Raw genomic sequence first — 19,083 nt, 5'->3', positions numbered from 1 at the left:
AATGGCACCGAATTAGCAAATAAAGAAGTAGAAGCCACCTCCATGGTAGAAGCGCTGGACGTTCAGCTAACGTTAGCCTCGTCGAAGGCAGGGCTACAAGCGCTATGGCGGCACATGCTAGTGAGCTTGAAATTGCGAAGAAAAATCTTACTGAAGCAATTGGTGATAATGTCAAGCAGTAAGTAGGCTGTTGTTGTATGTTGTTCTGTTTGATGCTATTAATAATCAGGCATTTCTAATTTTACCCAAATTGCAGCTTTAGCCAGCTATGCTAGCTGGACTCAGCCTCAAGCTAACACTGTTGTAGCCTAGCTAGTAGGAGGCTCAGTTACTGCTACTTCTGCACTGGACCTGTTACAATGTACCCGGCTGGGACGTTACACGCTGCACATCTTTTTTGTTGTTGAAGATTCTGATTAGTTCTTTTTTTTTGTGTGTGACATCTTTTGATGGAGTAATGTTTTCTGCTGCTAATTACTTTTCTTTCATCGTCTTAATCGTTATAGTTATTGGGCAAACTTGAAACTATGGTTCAAACAGAAGATAAGCAAGGAGGAGTTTGACATTGAAGCTCGTCGTCTCCTGGCACAAGATAACGGTTAGTGGCCAGCCTACTCTACCCAGCTGGAGGTCTACTGGTAGTCAACTTTCAATGAGCTACATAGTGCTATCTAACGTTACCCACTTCTCAACTGACTTGTTTCTCCCACAGTTCATGTCCACAATGACTTTCTCCTTGCCATTCTCACTCGCTGCCAGATCATTGTATCCACACCAGGTATGTTGTAAATGAGCTGTTTGCCGAAACCTTGCCTGCTTGTCATCTTGTTTGAGATGGACTTGTAACTCCCGACTTTTTCATTTTCCCAGAGGGCCAAAGCTCTTTACAGTGGACGGGAATCTCAGCCTCCAAACCTGGCAAACCCAAAGGAAAAAAGAAATTCTCCTCCAGACAGAAGTTTGATGTGAGTTTCTATGAAGCACAAAAAAAAACGGGAACAACTGAGCTAATGATACCTACTGAGCGGTAGCTTGTCCTTCCTGCTGTTGAAGAATTGTAGTTATGTCTTTGTGTGACCTGTCCGGCCTCCAGCACCGTTTCCAGCCCCAGAACCCGCTGAGTGCAGCCCAGCCGTTCAGCCCCCGGGAGGTGGGGGCGGAGGAGGAGGAGCTGCGCCTGAGCGCCCACACCCTACTGCTGCCCACCCGGGGCCAGCTGGAGGCCCGCATGATGGTGACGGCCTTTGAACTGGGCCTGGACAACGTCACAGAGGACTCTGTCAGCACCATGATCCATGCTGTGGAGGTGTGTACTGTACTAAATGGGGGTGTGTGCACGTGTGGTAGGTAAAGCTCTCCTTCAGGCACCCAATTAAGTGTCTCCTCACTGACAGGTGCATTTGAAGGATGTCCTGACTGCCATAGTGACTAGGAGGAAGGCTTATCGGCTGCGGGACGGTCACTTCCCCTATGCCTTTGGTTGTGATGTCACACCACGGCCCTATCTGAAAAACAGCTTGGCTGCTTACCACAGTGTCACTGAATGGTAAGGAGATGGAAGTTCCTCCTGAAGTTTTTGTGACGGAGCGAAAATCTCACTCTTAGGTAAATCCCTCAACTCACTTTAGATCACTAACATAAAATAACATGACTTTCTCACCCTAGCCCCCCTCCAAGTGCGTCGCTCCCTGCAGGTCCGCCCCCTCAGGTGTCTCCAGACGAGGCAGAGCAACAAGCCGCCCTCCTATTGGCCTGTTCCAGTGACAGTGTCCCCGCGCCCCTCCCCCCTATCAGTATGTTTGATCTACTGGAAGCACTACAGGTGAGAGAATCACATTCCAAGTACATACTCATTGTTATACAACGGTATAGATCCGGTCCATTGTCTCTATTGGTCAGTTTGCATTCCAGCCGTGGCGATAACCACGATATCCCAATGCTAAAATGGAATGTTTGCACATCTTTTAATATCAATCCACCTCTTATTAGTAGCCTATAGATCAATGTTTACAAAAATGTGCTGTAGCATTGTCGCCTGTTGCCTGGCAACGTTCCCTTTTTCAGCGGAAGTATCCGCAAATGATTACCAAATAGTTCCATTCAAAATACATTTATTTAAAGTTCATATTGTCTTTCTTTTTGAAATATTGACGGATAAATGTGGCAACCGTTGTATAAAAGCATTATGGAACTCGAAGCCGTGGGATGTCACGGATATCGCCACGGCTAGCGGGGTGTAACGGCACTCTGCTGAGCAGCGTCGTGCCTAATCACTCCCGCTAGCCGTGGCGATATCTGTGACATCCCACTGCTTCTCATTCCATAATGCTTTATTGTCATGTAAGAGATCACGTTTTTATGCCTGGATTGTCCCACATTGATTCCAGCGTCAGTTCGCAGCATTCCGTCCAGCTACCAAATATCGATGCGTCACACGGAACGGCCTTTTGTGAAACTGCTGACTCGCTTTGCCCCCCTGTCCGCAGGTCCACCGTGGCGTGATGCCCTCCCACACCATGTTCGCCCTCAACATGGAGCGCATCCTGTCACGGCTGTGGCACCCCAGCCACGAGGAGCTGGAGCAGGACCACGTCCACCGGCAACGCCTGGCCACCAAGGAGGGCCTGCTCGTCAGCTGAGAGACTAGCTCGTAGACGGGCGGACATACAGACAGACAGGGTAGGGCGTAAAAAGACACGGTCAGATGTTGACAAAAAGAGATTTCAAGTTCATGTGAAGCGCCCCTGTGGGTTCTTGAGCCTTCTGGAAGCTATCCTGGCTTTGCCATCTTGTTCACGTTATCTCACAGTCTGTTTCTGTCCATGCTTCATCCTTTGCACTTGCGAATTGGGTCTGGTGATGCCAGGCTACCTGGAAGTAGGCAGCTGAGATGCACCCTTGTGAGTCCCGAGTAGGCAGCGAGCTGTTGTTGAAACTCGCTCCCCCAGTTTAAATACTGTCCACCTGCGCAGATGAAGAGCTAGCTATGAAGAGCGTGGCTGGTCGAAGCTATCCCACAGGAGACCTGGGTTTAAATCCTACCCAAGGCATGCCGAAACGTATGGGTTACACTAGTGCTGTGACACGGATGCCCTGTGGATGTAGTGAGTTTGGGCGGGTGAGTGTAACCGAGTGAAACGACAAATTCCTCAACTCACTCTTTCACTAACATAAAATAACAAGACTTTCTTGCTCCGCGCCCCCATCCTAGCCCCCCACCCAGGGCGGTGCTCCCTATAGCTAAGTGAGTGGAACAGAATCCTTGTGAGTCCCAAGTAGATGAGTTGTTGATTAAACTCACTCTCCCTGTATAAATACTGTCAACCCATGCCAATGAAGAGCTAGGTGGTTAAAACGCGAGTCTGTCCCACGGGAGACCCGTGTTTGAATGCCACCCTGGGCATGCAGGACTATATGGGTTAAGTGTACAGTAGCAGTGTGACAGGCTCACCAGAATGAAGAGAACAAACACCTTAACACGTGGTCCCATTATTCAATAAAACTTTGGGTCTCTGATTGGGGTATTGACAAGCTGTGATGGAACCATGCCTGAGTACACTTGGAAACCACTAAACAGTAAACCATCCAGCCTGTGCAGCAACACTGTGTGTGTGCGTGTGTGTGTATGTATATATGAGAAAGAGAGAGTTTGTTGTTTTTTTTACTTTTTTTTTTTTTAAACAAGAAACATGTTTGCGATTCCCATGCGGGTGATAAACCATACGAAATAAAATTTAATACATCTCTAACATGCTTTGTATGAATGGTGAATGAGATTTGCACTATATTAGTTATTTAATATATTGTCATTAATCAACACCAATATTATCAGGTTACAAGGATGGGACAGACTGGTCTGTTCACTGGACAACAACGGATGTGACAGGTTAGCTAATCTTTGCCTGTAGACCAGATGTAGGCTATGGAGGGAAAAGCCTAATTGTAGAAAGAAAATGTTTTTCGATATTTTCTTGTATGCCATTAACATTGTTTGCAATATAATTTAGTTAATTTGGGGAAACAACCAACCCAGTCCCACTACTGCCAGCACAGTATTTTAGGCACACCCACCGTCACACATTGTAGTCGTCTGACAGCTCTCTTGCCATATTTGGCTTGCCTGCTGCTCATTTCCGACACTAGGCCGTCCAATCGCCTGTCGGACGCAGTCACCACCAGACCTCTACGCTGGAGTGACTCAATGCACGTCCGACACCCATTTCTTTGTCAACAAATACTACAATAATTCACTCAGGACGAACTTGAATAAAACTACTCTTGGTTCATGAAGTCAAGGCAATTAGGATAGGACAACGATTCTCAATTCATGTTTTGTTCCACATTTTATTTGTAGTTATACAGTTCTGAAGTGCTCAAAAGACAGGCATACAAATAGTTGGCCTATTACAAAGTATTAATTCGGGTCTAACAGTTGTTACACCCACAAAATGTTACCAATGTAAATGTTATCAAAGTAAGGCAGTTTTTGTCAGTAGGCAAGTCACACCTCTGAGTCAGTCCTTAAAGGTGTGTCAATGAAGCAATGTTTCATATTATGTTATATTGTACAACTCGCCGCTGGTGAGAAAACTCAGTGCTAGACACGGTCTATATACATTTGCTACTGGACAATGTGAAGACTCATTTGGCTACAGGCTTTGGCCACCTCTTGACACACGTCTCTTCTCGCTATTCTTTCGGGGCGCAACTTTGTATCACGCCCCTTGGAGCTGCGTTTGGTCCCAAATGTCCCTCGCTCACAGCGCACTGTCCTTGTAATTCAAAAAGCTTGGAGCTGCTGCGTCAATATGAGCTGACACCCACTGTTTACGTGGTCCATGACCTTCTGTTTGAGCAAAGCAAGTTCATCCCGTAGCACGTTGGCAGAGGAAACCAACTCTGTGTGTTGGGTCTTCAGGTTTTTGACCCTGTCCTCTAGCCTCGAAATCCTTTCCAGCTTCCTTTTCCGGCATTTGGACGCGGCCACTCGATTCCGCATGCGCTTTCGCTCGGCTTTGATCCGCTCCTGGCTTTCCATGTCGATAGGAGATAGCGGTGGGGTTTCGCCGGTCATCTCGGGTACCGTTTGGGGCTCCTCTTTGAAGGCTTGTAGTCGTGGGTGCTGCGTTGACAGCTGGGGGTCGATTTGATTTTGGGACGGGACCGCCGTGTAACTGGGCGAGGAGTGTCTGTCACCAGTAGGTGCCGACGCAGAGCTTACGGCCCGACTGAATGTGCCCAAGTTTGTATATTCCGGTGGTTCTGCACGTACGGTGCAGCTGTACGGAATACCACTTTCGGACACAGTAGATACGGGGGCCATGTCGTTGGTTACATTGGCTTGAGCGTCAGAGCCATTAGGCATATGCTGTTGATAATGAAGCTCCGCGAGCGCCCTTACAAATCCCTCAGCAAAACCCTCTTGCTCGTCGGTGATGTTCTTAGGACAGAGGAACTGAGTAGGAGTGGGAGTAGTCAGCCCATTACACGACTGAATGATCAGTCTTTCCAATTCAGGAGAGGCCAGTTTCAGTAATCCCACGTCAGGGGACGTCAGTATGTCAATGGCTTTAGCTCGCAATTGAGGTTTGAAATTTCTGGGGTCGTTCAGATTTAGTGTCATGCTCTGCTTCATAGTTTTCGGATTGAATCCATATGTTCCTATCCCGCCGTGCTGAGAATTGGAAGCATTCACCGATTCGTCATAGAATGTCGCTTCCATCTTGGTAGGCATCAATTGAAGGTTTTCTTGAGTGTAGAAATTATTTTTACATCAAATCTTCCGACCGCAATAGACGGTTTCGGCTGAAAAAAAAATCCAATCCCCTATCACCACCAGTCGTCTAGGATAGGGTGCGCCTCTTTCTGAACCTCAAGTCAGGGAACAACTTGTCCAACTGCAAACTTTTCTTTTTGTTGCTAAATAATTGTGACAAAACACACTAACCTTCGAAATGATGAACGTCAATTGGTCAATTCGAATATTCAAGTGAAATAATTATTTTCTTCTGTCTAGCCACTACGCCTCGCACTGATTACAATGTACTTTCTACCACTTCCAACGTGGAGACGAACTTTATCCACTTCTAAGCTGCTGCTATACTGAAAATAACAATGATGTCATTTCTAAAGCTTCCCATTGGTTTGAGATTATGCGATGGGCGTTACTTTTTGTAATGACATGCAGGTTGCTTTGACAACCAGCCATATTCCCGCCTCCCGCAATGGTTGATGGGATTAGGTAATGCAGAAACTGCAGCAATGTACTCTGGGATTACGTATTGTTTTTGAATATTTAGTTACCCGCTCATTTATATATTCGCTGTACTGTATATTGTCACATTACATTCCCATCTCACGCACACAAGTACACACATGCTTTTAGTGTGACAAAAAGAGAGAATGTTTTGGAGTTGAGAGAGGTATACTGTAGTGTGCGAGTTGAGAGCGAGAGAGAGCATTATGTCTAGGCTACACAAATGCCCAAGGCTCAAGTGGACTTTCTTGTCAATTAATAGCTACGTATTAGGCTACCGGTGTCTCATTAATGTAAATTGGGGAGTTCTAGGCTACTATGTGAAAATGTACTTGACAAAAAAGATTCTAAAACTCTTGTCTCTATGAGTGCAAGATATTATTGCTTTGTTTTAGCCTACTCTATAGGCTATTTCTTTGATTTGATTGTATTTTCCCGTGCCTGCCATGATACTTACCATCTGATGATTCATGTGATTCAGATGAATTTGTGTTTAATTCTGGTAACCCCTTGCTGCATTATTCAACCTATTCTATTCAGACCAACTGTAAATACAACTCAGCCACAGAAGGTGTGAGTGTTGGCTGCATGAGGTCAACTCTGAGATGACAAGCTGTGTCCAAATACACCCGCTGCTATCCCTCCACTTGCTCTGGATTTTAATTTGAATATGAGCAAAATCTTACACCACATATCGCCATACAGTATGATTCTCAAACCATGCAGGGGAAGAAGAGGAGCAGGTCCTCTGAATTGTCCTCGGCCTCTTCCTGCAAAACAACAACTGTTTGGAGGTATTAGACACCTTCAATTGGAATATCAGATTGGAATATTTTCTTGCTTGGAATCTTGTCCCTCTGCAGATATAGTAACAAATGGCATCAAGAGCTGTAGGCTACTCCAGTCCAGTCCAACAAACAAACAGAGCACAGACACACACAGTTGTCCACACAGAGTTGCATTACTTATAATTATGTGATTATGAACATATACATTATTTCAAGGTCTTAAAATCACTTTCACTATTGTTATTTAAGACCTTTTTTTATTTGAGCCTGGTGCCTCCGTTGGCTGACTAGAAGACGATGCTACGTTTCTGCCTGCACCTGTGTTTATAACTGTCCAGAGGAATTTAACCATCAAACTAACGCTGACCCGGCCACGCTTCCTGTTTCTCTGGCCACATTTCCCTTCCGCTGGCCTGATGGGTAATCTTTCGATAACATCACCTTCCTCTCTCTGATTCAGCCAGCTGTTTCCACGATGTGGACTTCCCTAATCAAGAGTGGGCTCAGCCACAACAAGCTGTCCTTTGTTGTTAAAGGATGGATCCACAGACCATGAGAACACACCCTTCCACCAGGCCAAAACATGGAGAGTGCGCTGTGCATGTGTTGATCATTAAACAGAGCTACACTTCTCTCTCTCCTTCCCTTCCTCTCTCTCCCCCCTCTAGGCTACACAACAAAGAAAGTGAGGGAGAGATGGGATTTCAAACATTGTCCTTCGTGTTTGTAGAGGAACATCTGTTTCTTCCTGTCCTGCTGCTCTGTTTTTCTCTCTTCTCCAGTATTCATTGCTGCTCCAAACATTGCTGACTGCACTGTTTACCTTCAGACTTTAAGGAATGAACAAATGCATAGCACAAGTGCTGTTAGCCTCAGACCTTTGTTCATAAAATAGGCTTCTCTGAATGGCATGGAAGGTGGTATTTATTTGTATAAAAGAAGATTACCTGGAGTCTCTCATGAAGTCTAATCATCTTGAACACATATGGCATTGGTTTTTAGAGATAGTCCAGATGCTGGGACCTAATTAATGGTAATTTTACCAAGGCCCTCAACAAGACGTCTGCCTTGACAATCTGGCAAAAAGTAGGCTATACGGAGGTAAATGCAGATGTACCCTTTTTGGCCACTAAGGCGCGCCGTTGGAAGTCAAAGTACAGCTGCTACAACAAAATTAGCCAGTGAGGCGCAACAACTGACATTGGCCAACGGGTAAGGCATCGTTTAAAGTTAGAGGTTCCTTTTGAATAGTTTATGAGGTGAAAACCAAATCATACAGTGATGTTTCGAATTGTGCAGATTAGTCCGCTTCTATAAATCATGCCAACAATATCTGAATTCGCGGTCACTCACGAAAATGCTGTAAACAATGTTTTACTTTTCAAACAGATGGTAGGCTACTGGAAAGGATCCATTTACTTAAAGTTAACAGAGTAACGTCTCTTCTCTTGTAAACTCTCGTTAATTAACAATATTCTCTCTTTCTCCCTAGGAGTATCTCCTGATGACTACTCACGATTCTATGGAGAGGTACTTTGTGGGGGTTGATGTGGGCACTGCCAGTGTCAGGGCCGCTTTGGTCACTAGGGATGGCCAGGTCAAGGACACTGCAGAGGAGCCGATCACCATTTGGGAGCCCCTCCCAGATCATTATGTCCAGTCGTCCACAGAGATCTGGGAACAGTGCTGCCGCACAGTCAAAGTAGGTCTCCAAGAGATGCGTTTTTGCGTGCACATTCATAACTAGTTCAACTGTCATTTAAGAGGGATTTTCTGCTATAGGCTATGCTGTCTTCATTGCCTCAAAGTCATGACATTGACATACATTTAATAATTGTTTAAATATGCAGCTTGATGCTTTGATTCTTTACCGTTGTCTCAACATTTGCTAGCAATTCAGAAGAGGCAGCAAGTCTTATCTGTTGTCTCGCCCTGCCAGAGAGTAACCCAGGGTGTGGAGAGGAGCCAGGTCAGAGGAATCGGGTTTGATGCCACCTGCTCTCTTGTGGTCCTGGACCAGAACTTCCAGCCAGTGGCCGTCAACCAGGACGGTGAGTCCGCGAGCCCATTCCTGTTCTGCTTTGCTAATGTTCAGAGGTGCAGACTTGTCACCTTTAGGTGAAAATAGCCGTTTTTTAATCCAAAATAGGTCATTTGTTTGATCAGTGTTTGTATGAGTTTGTATGTTTGTCACCTTCTTCACCTGTGATCTGTTTGCACCTCTGAATGTAGAGTAGGAATTTGTGACTGTGTGATTGGAACGGGAGATGTTAGGTCTGTCTAGCGTACAATATTTCTTATATAAACTTGTACAAATTAAGGTTTGATACATAAAAACCCACACCGTTTTTGTTGTTGTTGCATATTTATAGCTTTGTACTACACGAGGTGAGTTGACTGAGCAGCACATGTTTTGGTCGTCATTCCTCATCTGATAATTCCCTCCCTCTAGGCGAGCAGGACAGGAACGTGGTCATGTGGATGGACCATCGCGCTGCGGAGCAGGCAGCTCGAATGACCAGCGGTGGCCACCGGGTCCTGAGGATGGTCGGTGGGGTCATGTCACCAGAGATGCAACCCCCAAAGCTGCTCTGGCTCAAAGAGGTCAGAGTTCACTGAAGTCAATGAGCTTTTTATGGGTGTGCTCTAGGCTCCTCTTGAGCATGTGCTGTTTATAGCCATGTGCTTAGGAGATCTGATGGATCTCAATCACTCCTCTCCATCTTGGAATGTGAATGTCATTTTCCTCCTCTTGTGTCTTTTGTCAGAACCTGAGAGAGACCTGCTGGAAGGATGCTGCCCACTTTTTTGACCTTCCAGACTTCCTGTCATGGAAGGCTACTGGGTCCTTGGCAAGGTGAGGCATTGGAGAGATGGAGAGCAATGGAGAGAGGCTTTTTAAACATAGATTATGTAGATTGTTGAACTAGTGTGCTTTGTGTAAGGTGTCGTCCTCCAAGTTTAATGGTTGTATGAATGTGAATCCAATAGTGTTGGTCTGTGTCTAGGTCAGTCATACTGTAGTATGTGTCAGATCAAGTCTACCACCCTTTTCAGATCCTTATGCACGCTGGTGTGTAAATGGACCTACTGCCCCTCGGGATGGGACGCCAGTTTCTGGACAGCCATTGGTCTAGAAGACCTGCTTGAAAACAACCATTCCAAAATAGGTTAAAGGAGTTACACTTAACATCGCCACTCAACACGGGTTGGTTTTGGATTCCACAATAGGAGACCACACACTGTTTTGTAGTTCAGTGTATCTGCTTTGTGTTCCCCCACCTTCAGGCAATCTGACCTGCTGTCCAGGGACACCGGTAGGAGAGGGCCTCAGCCAGGAGGCAGCAGCTGACCTGGGGCTGGACCGGGGCGTGGCAGTGGGGGCCTCCCTCATAGACGCTCATGCTGGAGGCTTAGGTAGGTCGCCTGTTCATTCCGGGAGAGCCAGAGAGAGCAGAGTGGACCATTTGTGGTCGATGTTGCTTAGCCATCGATCGTCTTGAGCATGTCTATTAAGTCCCCGGGTCATTGCTGTTGTTTTCCTGTGGGCTCTGTTAAAGTCCATTCCAGCTGTCAAATCCTCTGGCCCCAAAGGCCCCACCACAGCCATCTGGTTTTTGTTTACGGAGTGGCCTTTGACCTTTGCTTTGACCTCTGCTGATCACACAATGATACCTCAGTCGGAGGTTAAAGCACTCAGTAGGCTTAACTGTTTTACATACCACAGTGATGTACACTCAGGCCCCTGCACAACCATCTACCTCCCACCTCTTAAAACGCAAACCAGCTTGGCAAACATTATTCCAGCAGTGTCACTATGTCACTGCTCAATTCCATGTGAAGGTCAGAGACCCACTTCAAACGGTAAGTTAGACATTTCAATTATAGAATTCTCTCTTCAAGTTAGAAATGTAAACTGTCTGCTTTCTGTATATTGGTTAACCTGGTGAAATGAAGGTAAATACTAAAGGCCCCGAATAGGACCTGATTTGTTTATGTTTCTAGTGTGTTTTGTGATCTCAGGTGTGATTGGTGCAGATGTAAGAGGCTTCCGTCTGCCCTGTGAGGACCAGCCAATCACATCGCGTATGGCTGTGATTTGTGGGACTTCCTCGTGCCACATGGCGGTCAGTGGTTTTGAATTGAACAGCCCCTGTTATGTGTGACCTCGCGGAGGAGAGGCTACTTATTTAACAGTCTTATTTACGGTAGTTAATACAGCACGGCATGCCTGGCAGCCTTAGCACATAAGAGGGAAAGAGCTCCCCCTGTGTCTTGGCTTGTTGAGAACCAGCCAGGCATCGTGGAGTTAGGAGGTCTACACAATGCCTCTCTGAGGCTAAGTATCCATGCCTGTCTAATCTAAACCACCCACTTTTGTCTCTTCATCATAGCACAATGCTCACCTTATTCTCAACATCTATCTTCCCATCTGGCAGGATCCACCCCTCATGTCTGACCTCCATATAGAAAAGTCTTGCTATGTGTTGATGTTATTACTGTATTGAAGTTGAGGAAAAAGGAGTAAACGCACACCGTAGTCTTGGAGAGGTGCTGGTAACGGGTGGAATATTCTAGAAAAAGAAAAGAGACTGTACACTCAAGCTCTTGATGCTGGGTGATTTATTCACACAATGTTTCGGCCTAGTGGCCTTTGTCAAAGTCTTGGACAAGACTTGTCTGAGTCAAAGACTTTGATAAAGGCTGCTAGGCTGAAACATTGTCTGAACAAATCACCCATTCTTTTCATTTTCTAGTATTACTGTATTGAAAACATATTTCCATGTTGAAACTACTGTTACTGCGTGATTGGATGAGAACCGCGCACCGTCCTTAACATGGCTTTCTCCTCTGTTTCAGATCAGCCAGCAGCCTGTGTTCGTCCCAGGGGTGTGGGGTCCCTACCTGTCCGCCATGGTGCCCGACCTGTGGCTCAATGAGGGAGGCCAGAGCGCCACGGGACGACTGGTCAGTTAACGTGCTACACAATAGGACTTTGCATCTGAAAGGCCAACCCATACAGCAAGCCATGATGATTGTAGTAGTTCATCTTTCGCTTAAATTTCTTTTTTTTTTTTTAATCTCTCCCTCAGATTGATCATGTGGTGAAGGGGCATGCATCCTACCCCCAGCTAAAGGAGCAGGCAGAGAGAAGGTCAGCTATATGCAGAGTTCTATTGTAAATACATTCACCACCATCTCTCTACTGAGGTCATATGAGTTTGTTGGGTCTACTACTGGTATAGTGTTATTCTAAAACAACACAGAGCTGTTCAGTGTTTGTCAATAAGCCACACTTATTGACTTTGGTATACCATAGATCTACCCATTGAAAAGGTATGTTAATAGGTCACCTGGAATGTACCATTGTATATCTATTTAATGTTTGTAAACTTGCACTAGATGCACCATATGTACCATTTCCTGTGAGTATATGTACCCCGACTGACAGAATGTGGAACCAGATGGTTGCCTCTTACAACAGAGTCCCTTTGACGATGAAAAACAAGTATTTCTCTTGATCCTGATTAAAAGCCTGTGCTGTCTGCTCACCATCTTGTTTTATGCTCCCCTTTGCAGCGGAGAGAATATCTACTCCTACCTGAACACCCACCTGGGCTCCATGGCCAGAGAGCAGTCCTCCGTGGACCTGCTGGGCTCCAGCCTACATGTGTGGCCGGACTTCCATGGGAACCGTTCCCCCCTGGCAGACCCCACCCTGCGGGGATCGGTGAGGAGAGAAGGGCCCGCCCAGGGCTACTGTAGCTCCGACCAGTGGCTAGCGCTAACACAGCTAGTTAGCTTGAGCCAACATGCATCTGGTCCGATTTAAGGTCCTCTCTCTGTTCCCCAGGTGGTCGGGCTGTTGCTATCCCAGACTCTAGATGACCTAGCCCTGCTGTACCTTGCGACTGTACAAGCTCTCGCTGTGAGTTCACTACATTTACTTACAGTAGTTCATGCATCGACTATAGCATGTTTTCCTCAGCTGTTATGAAAAGGATTCATCATGGTATCATATTGTATTCCTCTCTTCCTGACTGTCCCACTCCTGTTTCAGCTGGGCACCAGACATATCCTTGAGGCCATGAGAGAGGCAGGACATGACATCACAACCCTATTCCTGTGTGGAGGGTTGAGTAAGAATCCCCTATTTGTGCAGATTCATGCCAATGCTACAGGTTTGTGATGGGGACGGAGGGGTAGTTAGCAGTGGGGAATGAGCTTGAATTAAGTAAGAGTAAAGCCCGATTCATACTCTAGGTAATCTACGCTGATGCGGCTGTGAATACAGGCTCTACGCAAGCGCTTGCGTAAAGTGACAATTGTATCTACGACACACACAAGGCCTTAGGTAGCTCCCGCTAGCCTCGCTTGCAATCTGCCGTAAGAGTCAGATTATGTGGAATCCAGCTGTGTAATGTGTGTGGCCTCTCCAGGTCTGCCTGCGGTCCTCCCGGCCCAGACCGAGGCCGTGTTGGTGGGGGCAGCAGTCCTGGGTGCATGCGCCTCACGTGAATACACATCTATACAGGTGAAGTATATGTAACGCACACATGCGCGCACACAAACACACACACACCCCCCGAAGCAAATCTGAAGCCCCCTCTCCCCAGATTTTGAAGTGAGATCAAAACAGTTACTTTCTGATTCTATACAAGTGCACAGTAAACATATTGTCCCTGACCAATGATGTATCACCCCTTTGTGTCAGTGAAGTAGTGGAAGCAAGTAGACAAAACGAGTCTAAACACTTTCTTAAAAGAATGGCGAACAAAAATATCTTGATGCGAGAGAAAACAACACCACTATATTTTTGACATTTGTCATGTCTAAGCATCGGTACGCTAATGTCACTGACCCAAAACAATTTAGAAAGTTAAATTGAGCTGCTCATGGTTAAATCAACCGCTCACTGTGCATCATTGGGTTATCCTTAACAGCCAAGTAGAACTATGTCCAAGTAAAAAAAAATATAGCTTCTATAAATGTAATCAATAGATAGTCAACTAGTGACCAGGTCGCCTCTTGACTCTGACAGCTTATTTAAATGTATTATAATACGTCAGTAGCCGCTGATCATTTGATTACTCCTTTACAGTCAAGCCGGAAAGTCTGCACACCCCTTTCACCTTCTCCACTTTTTATTATGTTACAGACTTATTCTACAATAGATTGAGTTCATTTTTTGCCTCAAAAATCTGCACACAATAGCCAATAATGAAGTAAAAACAATTTATTTTCACTGACAAAAATAGGTTATTTAGGGGTTACATATCTATACACACCCTTAGCCTAATACTTGGTTGACGCACCTTTGGCAGCGATTACAGCTTCAAGGCGTCTTGGGAAAGAAGCTACGAGTTTGGCACACTTGTTTCTGGAGATTTTTCCCCATTCTTCTTGGCATATCCTTGCAAGCTCCATCAGGTTGGATGGGGAGCATCGGTACACAGCCATTTTCAGCTCCTTCCACAGATGTTTGGTTGGATTCAGGTCTGGGCTCTGGCTGGGCCACTCAAGGGTTCCTGAGGGAGGGTGAGGGAGGATGAAGTGTGGTTGCCTACCTTCACCACCTGGGGTCTGTGACACATAAAGAAGTCTTGAATCTTGGACCCCCTGATGGAGGACGTGAGGGGCAGAGTGCAGCTGGTGGAGAATAGCTCCTCCCTCCGAATCTCTAACTCCACCATGTCTGACGTGCCGTTCACCTGCGTATCTCTGAAGGAACGGCGATGGGGCAGTCCGCAGAGTCCCAACACATACCATAAGTACTACCGCACAGTCAACTGCAGGGAGATGTACTTGGTGGACAGGACAAAGAGCAGGAACTTCTCTCTGGTCATCCCATCACTGGGACTCAACCACTCAGGGTTTTACGAGTGCTTGAGTCGTGGTTATAGCCGATTATATAGAGTGCCTAAGCGGAAGTAGGAAGAGCCGTCCCATGGGACCTTATTTAAGAGAAAATATGTTCGGTAGTGAATGGCGAGAAACAAAATTGCTTGATCCCGTTTTATTTGTGCCATGACCATACACATATGATATGTTTTTCAATTTAAAACATAATTACAAACAAAAAAACAAAGTCGCAGTTTGTCGTAAGACTGGAAAGCACTTATTCCAGAATTAATTTAAAATTATTCAGAGGTGAAAATCACTATTATACAACGGTTAGTTCTGGTTCTTGATACTGATTGGCTGGAACCCGTGTTAAAATACTTTGTAACACACACCTGTGTCATTCCATTTTCAGTATTAATGCGCCTCCCATTTGATCCAATGCATTGTAGTTGTTGCTTGGCAAGCCTTTTGTTAGGGGAACTATTTTGCTCGCCGGAATTGAGGAAATGATGCTTTGTTTTGAATAAATGTTAATATTTTACATTGCTGTGTGTTTATTTTACACTAATAGCTGTAGTAACCGTTGTATAAAAGCAATAAACCACTCGAGGCCGTGTGTTATAGTGATTTTATAACAGCTAGGGGGGTGTTATAAAACCGCTTCGCGTCGTGCCTAACAACGCCCCCTAGCTGTTATAAAATCACTATAACACACGGCCTCGAGTGGTTTATTGCTTAATTAGTCTGGCCATGTTGAGAGCTGTCACAAGGTTGTCACAAGGTTTTGGTGAGTTTTAAACCAGTCAGCAAGCTAATATTAGCTAACTTGCAAGCTAACCGAGATGAGTAAAATGTATGCTTTAAATTGACAGACATCATATGTGATGGTCATGGCACAATTCAGTCAGGATCAAGAAATTATTTTTCTTACGCCGTTCCGTACCATTCAGATTTTTTCAGATTTAAGGTCCCATGGGGTTTTTCTTTTCCTGCTTCCGCTTGACACTATAGTCTACTGGTCTCATGGAGGTATAATATGACTGGTCGACCTCACGCCCGCCCCCCTCACTGTGTTCTTCTCAGAGGGGGCAGAGGTCACTCTCATCTGTGACCTAGGCCCAGTGGACCAGGAGGCCATGTGGCTCAGAGACACGGATAAAGACGACAGTGTCATACTGGAAACAGAATGGCCTGGTACACCACTTCCTGAGGATTTGGTGGGAAGAGTGAACGCGTCTCTCCGTTTCACCTCTCTGACGTTCTCCAACCTCTCCGAGGAGGAAGCGGGGAGTACTGGCGTGTGAGGTACAGACCCGTCACTGGCGTGTGAGGTACAGACCCGTCACTAGTCCTTTCAACGGGGAAATTGGGTATGTGTATGTACAGTATCAACAGCCAAGTCTATCTTGGTCTTTCAGGAGAAGGTCCCCCTCCACGCAGTGCAGAATGCAGTGGGTAGCTGTGCCCTGCTGGGGAATGTCTGTGCTGTGGTCAGTGTCATCCTGAAGGCCAGGAGAAGAGACCAGCACTCACTCTGAACCCTCTGAGAGAGATAGAGAGAGACGGGTCATAAGGTTAGATGTCGGGGGAAAAAACAGGGTATCTGTTGTTCAGTTCACTCACATAATTTTTGTCTGTTGTTGGTTTTGTAGAACCAAACCAATATTTCAATTACTTTCCCATTCCTTTCTAATCTCAAACTTAGATGATCCATTTTGATGTCCAAATTGCATTTTTATTATTTTTTTAAAGACTTTTTGAGCAAGAAAATGTACATTGAATAAATGTATTATTTTCGACTGAATCAGAGTAGACCTGATGAAGTGACATACAGTTTTAGGACTGTTCTAAGACAAAGAGCCTTTTTGATCCCCAGTGATTTAACTCTCCAGATGCACTCTATCTAAGATGCACTCTATCTGGCACAGCCAGCAGGAGGGCGGCCACATCTGTCAAAGAGGAACATGAACTGATGAACACTGAATTAAATTAGCATTAAAAGCTGTGTTTCGGTAAATCTTAACATTGATTGCTTTTAATGCATGTTTAGTATCATTTTGCTATGTATTTTTTCGTGGTATGTTAAGACTGGGATGGCATTAGTTTTGTCTGTTTCCGGTAAAACATATAAACATAAACCATATCCATTGTCAATGTCTCTATCTCTCTATCTCATCTTCTCAATTTAGGTATAGGTATAGGTAATGCATTTGTAACCCGCTCCCCATCCAGTTGTTACACTGGCCCGGAGCGCCATTCACACACCAATGGCAGCAGCTGCCATGCAAGGCGCTTGCCTGCTCATTGGGAGCAATTTGGGGTTCAGTGTCTCGCCCAAGGACACTTCGACAGGTAGTGGCGGGATTCGAACCACCGACCCTACGATCACTGAACGACCTGCTCTACCTCCTGAGCTATACCACTGCTGCATTTCCTCTCTCTTTTCTCATAGGCCTTTGCCATGTGTTCTCTCTCACAAGCTTCTTTGTCCTTCTCTAATCTCTTAGGGCAGGATCTCAACCTTAGCTTACTTTGTTGCATTTTACTTTGTAGCATTTTCGCCTTGTAATTTGTTTAATTAATTTGCAATGTAATATGGATTTGACTTAACACACTGACTATTCTTACTCTCGTTTAAGTCATAATCAGCTAGTGTTTGCACAAGGAGTTAGGGGAGTCAGATAATTGCAATTTTAACATTTTGTGTCAGTATTAATGTACTGTCAGAGACAAAGGCCATTTTAATAGACCCGATTTCATCAGGTGGGGGACAGCTACCATCTAGTGGAGAGGAACTAGAATACATTTAGATATCCTCTCTGAGTGGATAACATGGAGATGGTTATCTATCTGGAAATAGAGTGCAGCCTGGCTATGGCTATGTGGCATTCCACTAGCATACCTCTTCACACAAGGGGATGGCAAGCCTTTAAGCCAGATCCACTAAAAATAAGAATATGTGTTATTGTTCGGACTAGGTTGCACCTGTCAACTCATTTTGAGTCATAACTGTCCATGCAGTTGGTGTTGTCTGATCTGTTGATCCAGGGTCAGTGAGCTGATGAGCGCACAGAGATTCAGAGGTTCTGCCTGTGTCATGTTAACCTCTGGTCCAAGTACAGAAATAGTTCATCCTTGCAATGCATGTTTGAGTGCTCTAAACCAGAACGTGTTTTATCTAGTGGTTTCCAATGTGGGTTTTTTCTTCATGTTCTAGGAGGCCATGGAGAAAATGGCCAAAGTGGGGAACGTTGTTCGGCCGAACCAGGAGCTGCAGAGGTGAGAGTTGCATCAGCCACCGGTTTCTTTTAAAAGTGTGCCGGTGAACAGAGATGACAAATCTCTGCCCTTTCACACATCGTCGTAGATCAGTCTTGATATTGTATCTAACAGGACGGTCTTGACTTTCTCCCTCAGCTTTTACCAGAGGAAGTTTGAGGTGTTCCAGCGGCTCTTCGTCCACCAGAGGGAGTACACGGCCCTCATGAGTGACTGAGCAAGCACCTGGGTGCACCCCTCTCCCCCTTGAGAGAGAAACGGGGTCCTGATACTGAGCTGCTACCTCCAGACAGCGGGGGACATTGGGAGTAGATGCACACTTCGACCCCACGTTCGCACCCCTGAGATATCTGATAATCACATACCCTCGGTGGACGCTGAACATGAGCTGGGTATCCGACATCAACTATTCAGATTGCCATGAAGAAATGTGAGCAGTGTCTGCCAAGTGTCATAAAATCATCCTCCATCTATGACACAAAGTTGCTAATTTAAGATGTAGAGCAGGAAATGATGCAATAAACAAAGATACTAACAGGAAACAAGAAACTAACCACACCGGATAGCCATGTAGATAGCTGTATAGCGGAAAGATGTATAGTAGCTTATTACATGAATTCAGTGATTTTTCAACACTCTAAAGAGGATTTTGAAGGAAAGCTTGGCGATACAGTTTAGCAAATTAACGTGTATGGAAGCCTCTTTCTCCTCTCTCACTCGAACACCTGTGTATTGTAATGAATTTCACTACCACTTACTAATTGCTCTCCGTATCTCTCTCTCTGTACTCATGCTCTGAGTTGATCTTTATCACTCTCCATTACTCACTACCCCACTCTTTCCCTGAATTCTCCTGCGTCACGGCTGCCGTGGAGGGATGTCAGATCCCAGCGCTGTACAGGATCAAAGACAGGG

General features: G+C 45.5%; 3 protein-coding genes across 4 annotated transcripts; 2 read left to right on the top strand and 1 right to left on the bottom strand.

Annotated features, from left to right (window-relative positions):
* The first annotated feature begins 91 nt into the window (after positions 1–91).
* tada1 (transcriptional adaptor 1) lies at positions 92–3,632 on the top strand. The gene is made up of 8 exons (XM_084458008.1): positions 92–178; positions 507–598; positions 713–778; positions 871–965; positions 1,094–1,306; positions 1,395–1,546; positions 1,666–1,822; positions 2,487–3,632. Exons 1-8 carry the CDS (start codon positions 105–107, stop codon positions 2,637–2,639), a joined length of 1,002 nt encoding a protein of 333 aa, XP_084314134.1. The 5' UTR covers positions 92–104; the 3' UTR covers positions 2,640–3,632.
* A 755-nt stretch (positions 3,633–4,387) lies between these two features.
* On the bottom strand, positions 4,388–6,011 carry LOC311325159 (transcription factor Jun-like). The gene has a single exon (XM_084457822.1). The coding sequence runs from the start codon at positions 5,732–5,734 to the stop codon at positions 4,781–4,783; it is 954 nt and encodes a 317-aa protein (XP_084313948.1). The 5' UTR covers positions 5,735–6,011; the 3' UTR covers positions 4,388–4,780.
* Positions 6,012–8,119: 2,108 nt separating this feature from the next.
* On the top strand, positions 8,120–19,077 carry fggy (FGGY carbohydrate kinase domain containing). 2 transcript variants are annotated; one of them, XM_084458456.1, is made up of 16 exons: positions 8,120–8,436; positions 8,537–8,746; positions 8,984–9,095; positions 9,497–9,648; positions 9,813–9,901; positions 10,102–10,214; positions 10,333–10,461; positions 11,068–11,171; positions 11,905–12,012; positions 12,138–12,199; positions 12,625–12,775; positions 12,899–12,973; positions 13,106–13,226; positions 13,485–13,579; positions 18,107–18,168; positions 18,307–19,077. In XM_084458456.1, the coding sequence occupies exons 1-16, from the start codon at positions 8,365–8,367 to the stop codon at positions 18,383–18,385; spliced, it is 1,734 nt and encodes a 577-aa protein (XP_084314582.1). In that variant the 5' UTR covers positions 8,120–8,364; the 3' UTR covers positions 18,386–19,077. The 2 variants fall into 2 exon arrangements, with proteins under 2 accessions (XP_084314582.1, XP_084314583.1); XM_084458457.1 differs by lacking the exons at positions 18,107–18,168; positions 18,307–19,077 and adding an exon at positions 15,973–16,084.
* Positions 19,078–19,083: the final 6 nt, after the last annotated feature.

This window comes from Borostomias antarcticus, assembly GCF_949987555.1.
Source record: "Borostomias antarcticus genome assembly, chromosome: 24".
Lineage (NCBI taxonomy): Eukaryota > Metazoa > Chordata > Actinopteri > Stomiiformes > Stomiidae > Borostomias > Borostomias antarcticus.
Note: the sequence above shows the minus strand (reverse complement) of the source record. Positions and strands in the feature narration are given on the sequence as shown.

Bases quoted from the DNA above. Each gene is read 5' to 3' on its own strand.
- tada1 (XM_084458008.1), top strand. From the start codon at position 105: ATGGCGGCACATGCTAGTGAGCTTGAAATTGCGAAGAAAAATCTTACT. The intron at 779-870 runs GTATGTTGTAAA...TCATTTTCCCAG, and splicing joins GATCATTGTATCCACACCAG to AGGGCCAAAGCTCTTTACAG. The intron at 1,823-2,486 runs GTGAGAGAATCA...CCCTGTCCGCAG, and splicing joins ATCTACTGGAAGCACTACAG to GTCCACCGTGGCGTGATGCC.
- LOC311325159 (XM_084457822.1), bottom strand. From the start codon at position 5,734: ATGCCTACCAAGATGGAAGCGACATTCTATGACGAATCGGTGAATGCT.
- fggy (XM_084458456.1), top strand. From the start codon at position 8,365: ATGCCAACAATATCTGAATTCGCGGTCACTCACGAAAATGCTGTAAAC. The intron at 8,437-8,536 runs GTAGGCTACTGG...CTTTCTCCCTAG, and splicing joins TTTTACTTTTCAAACAGATG to GAGTATCTCCTGATGACTAC. The intron at 18,169-18,306 runs GTGAGAGTTGCA...TTTCTCCCTCAG, and splicing joins CCGAACCAGGAGCTGCAGAG to CTTTTACCAGAGGAAGTTTG.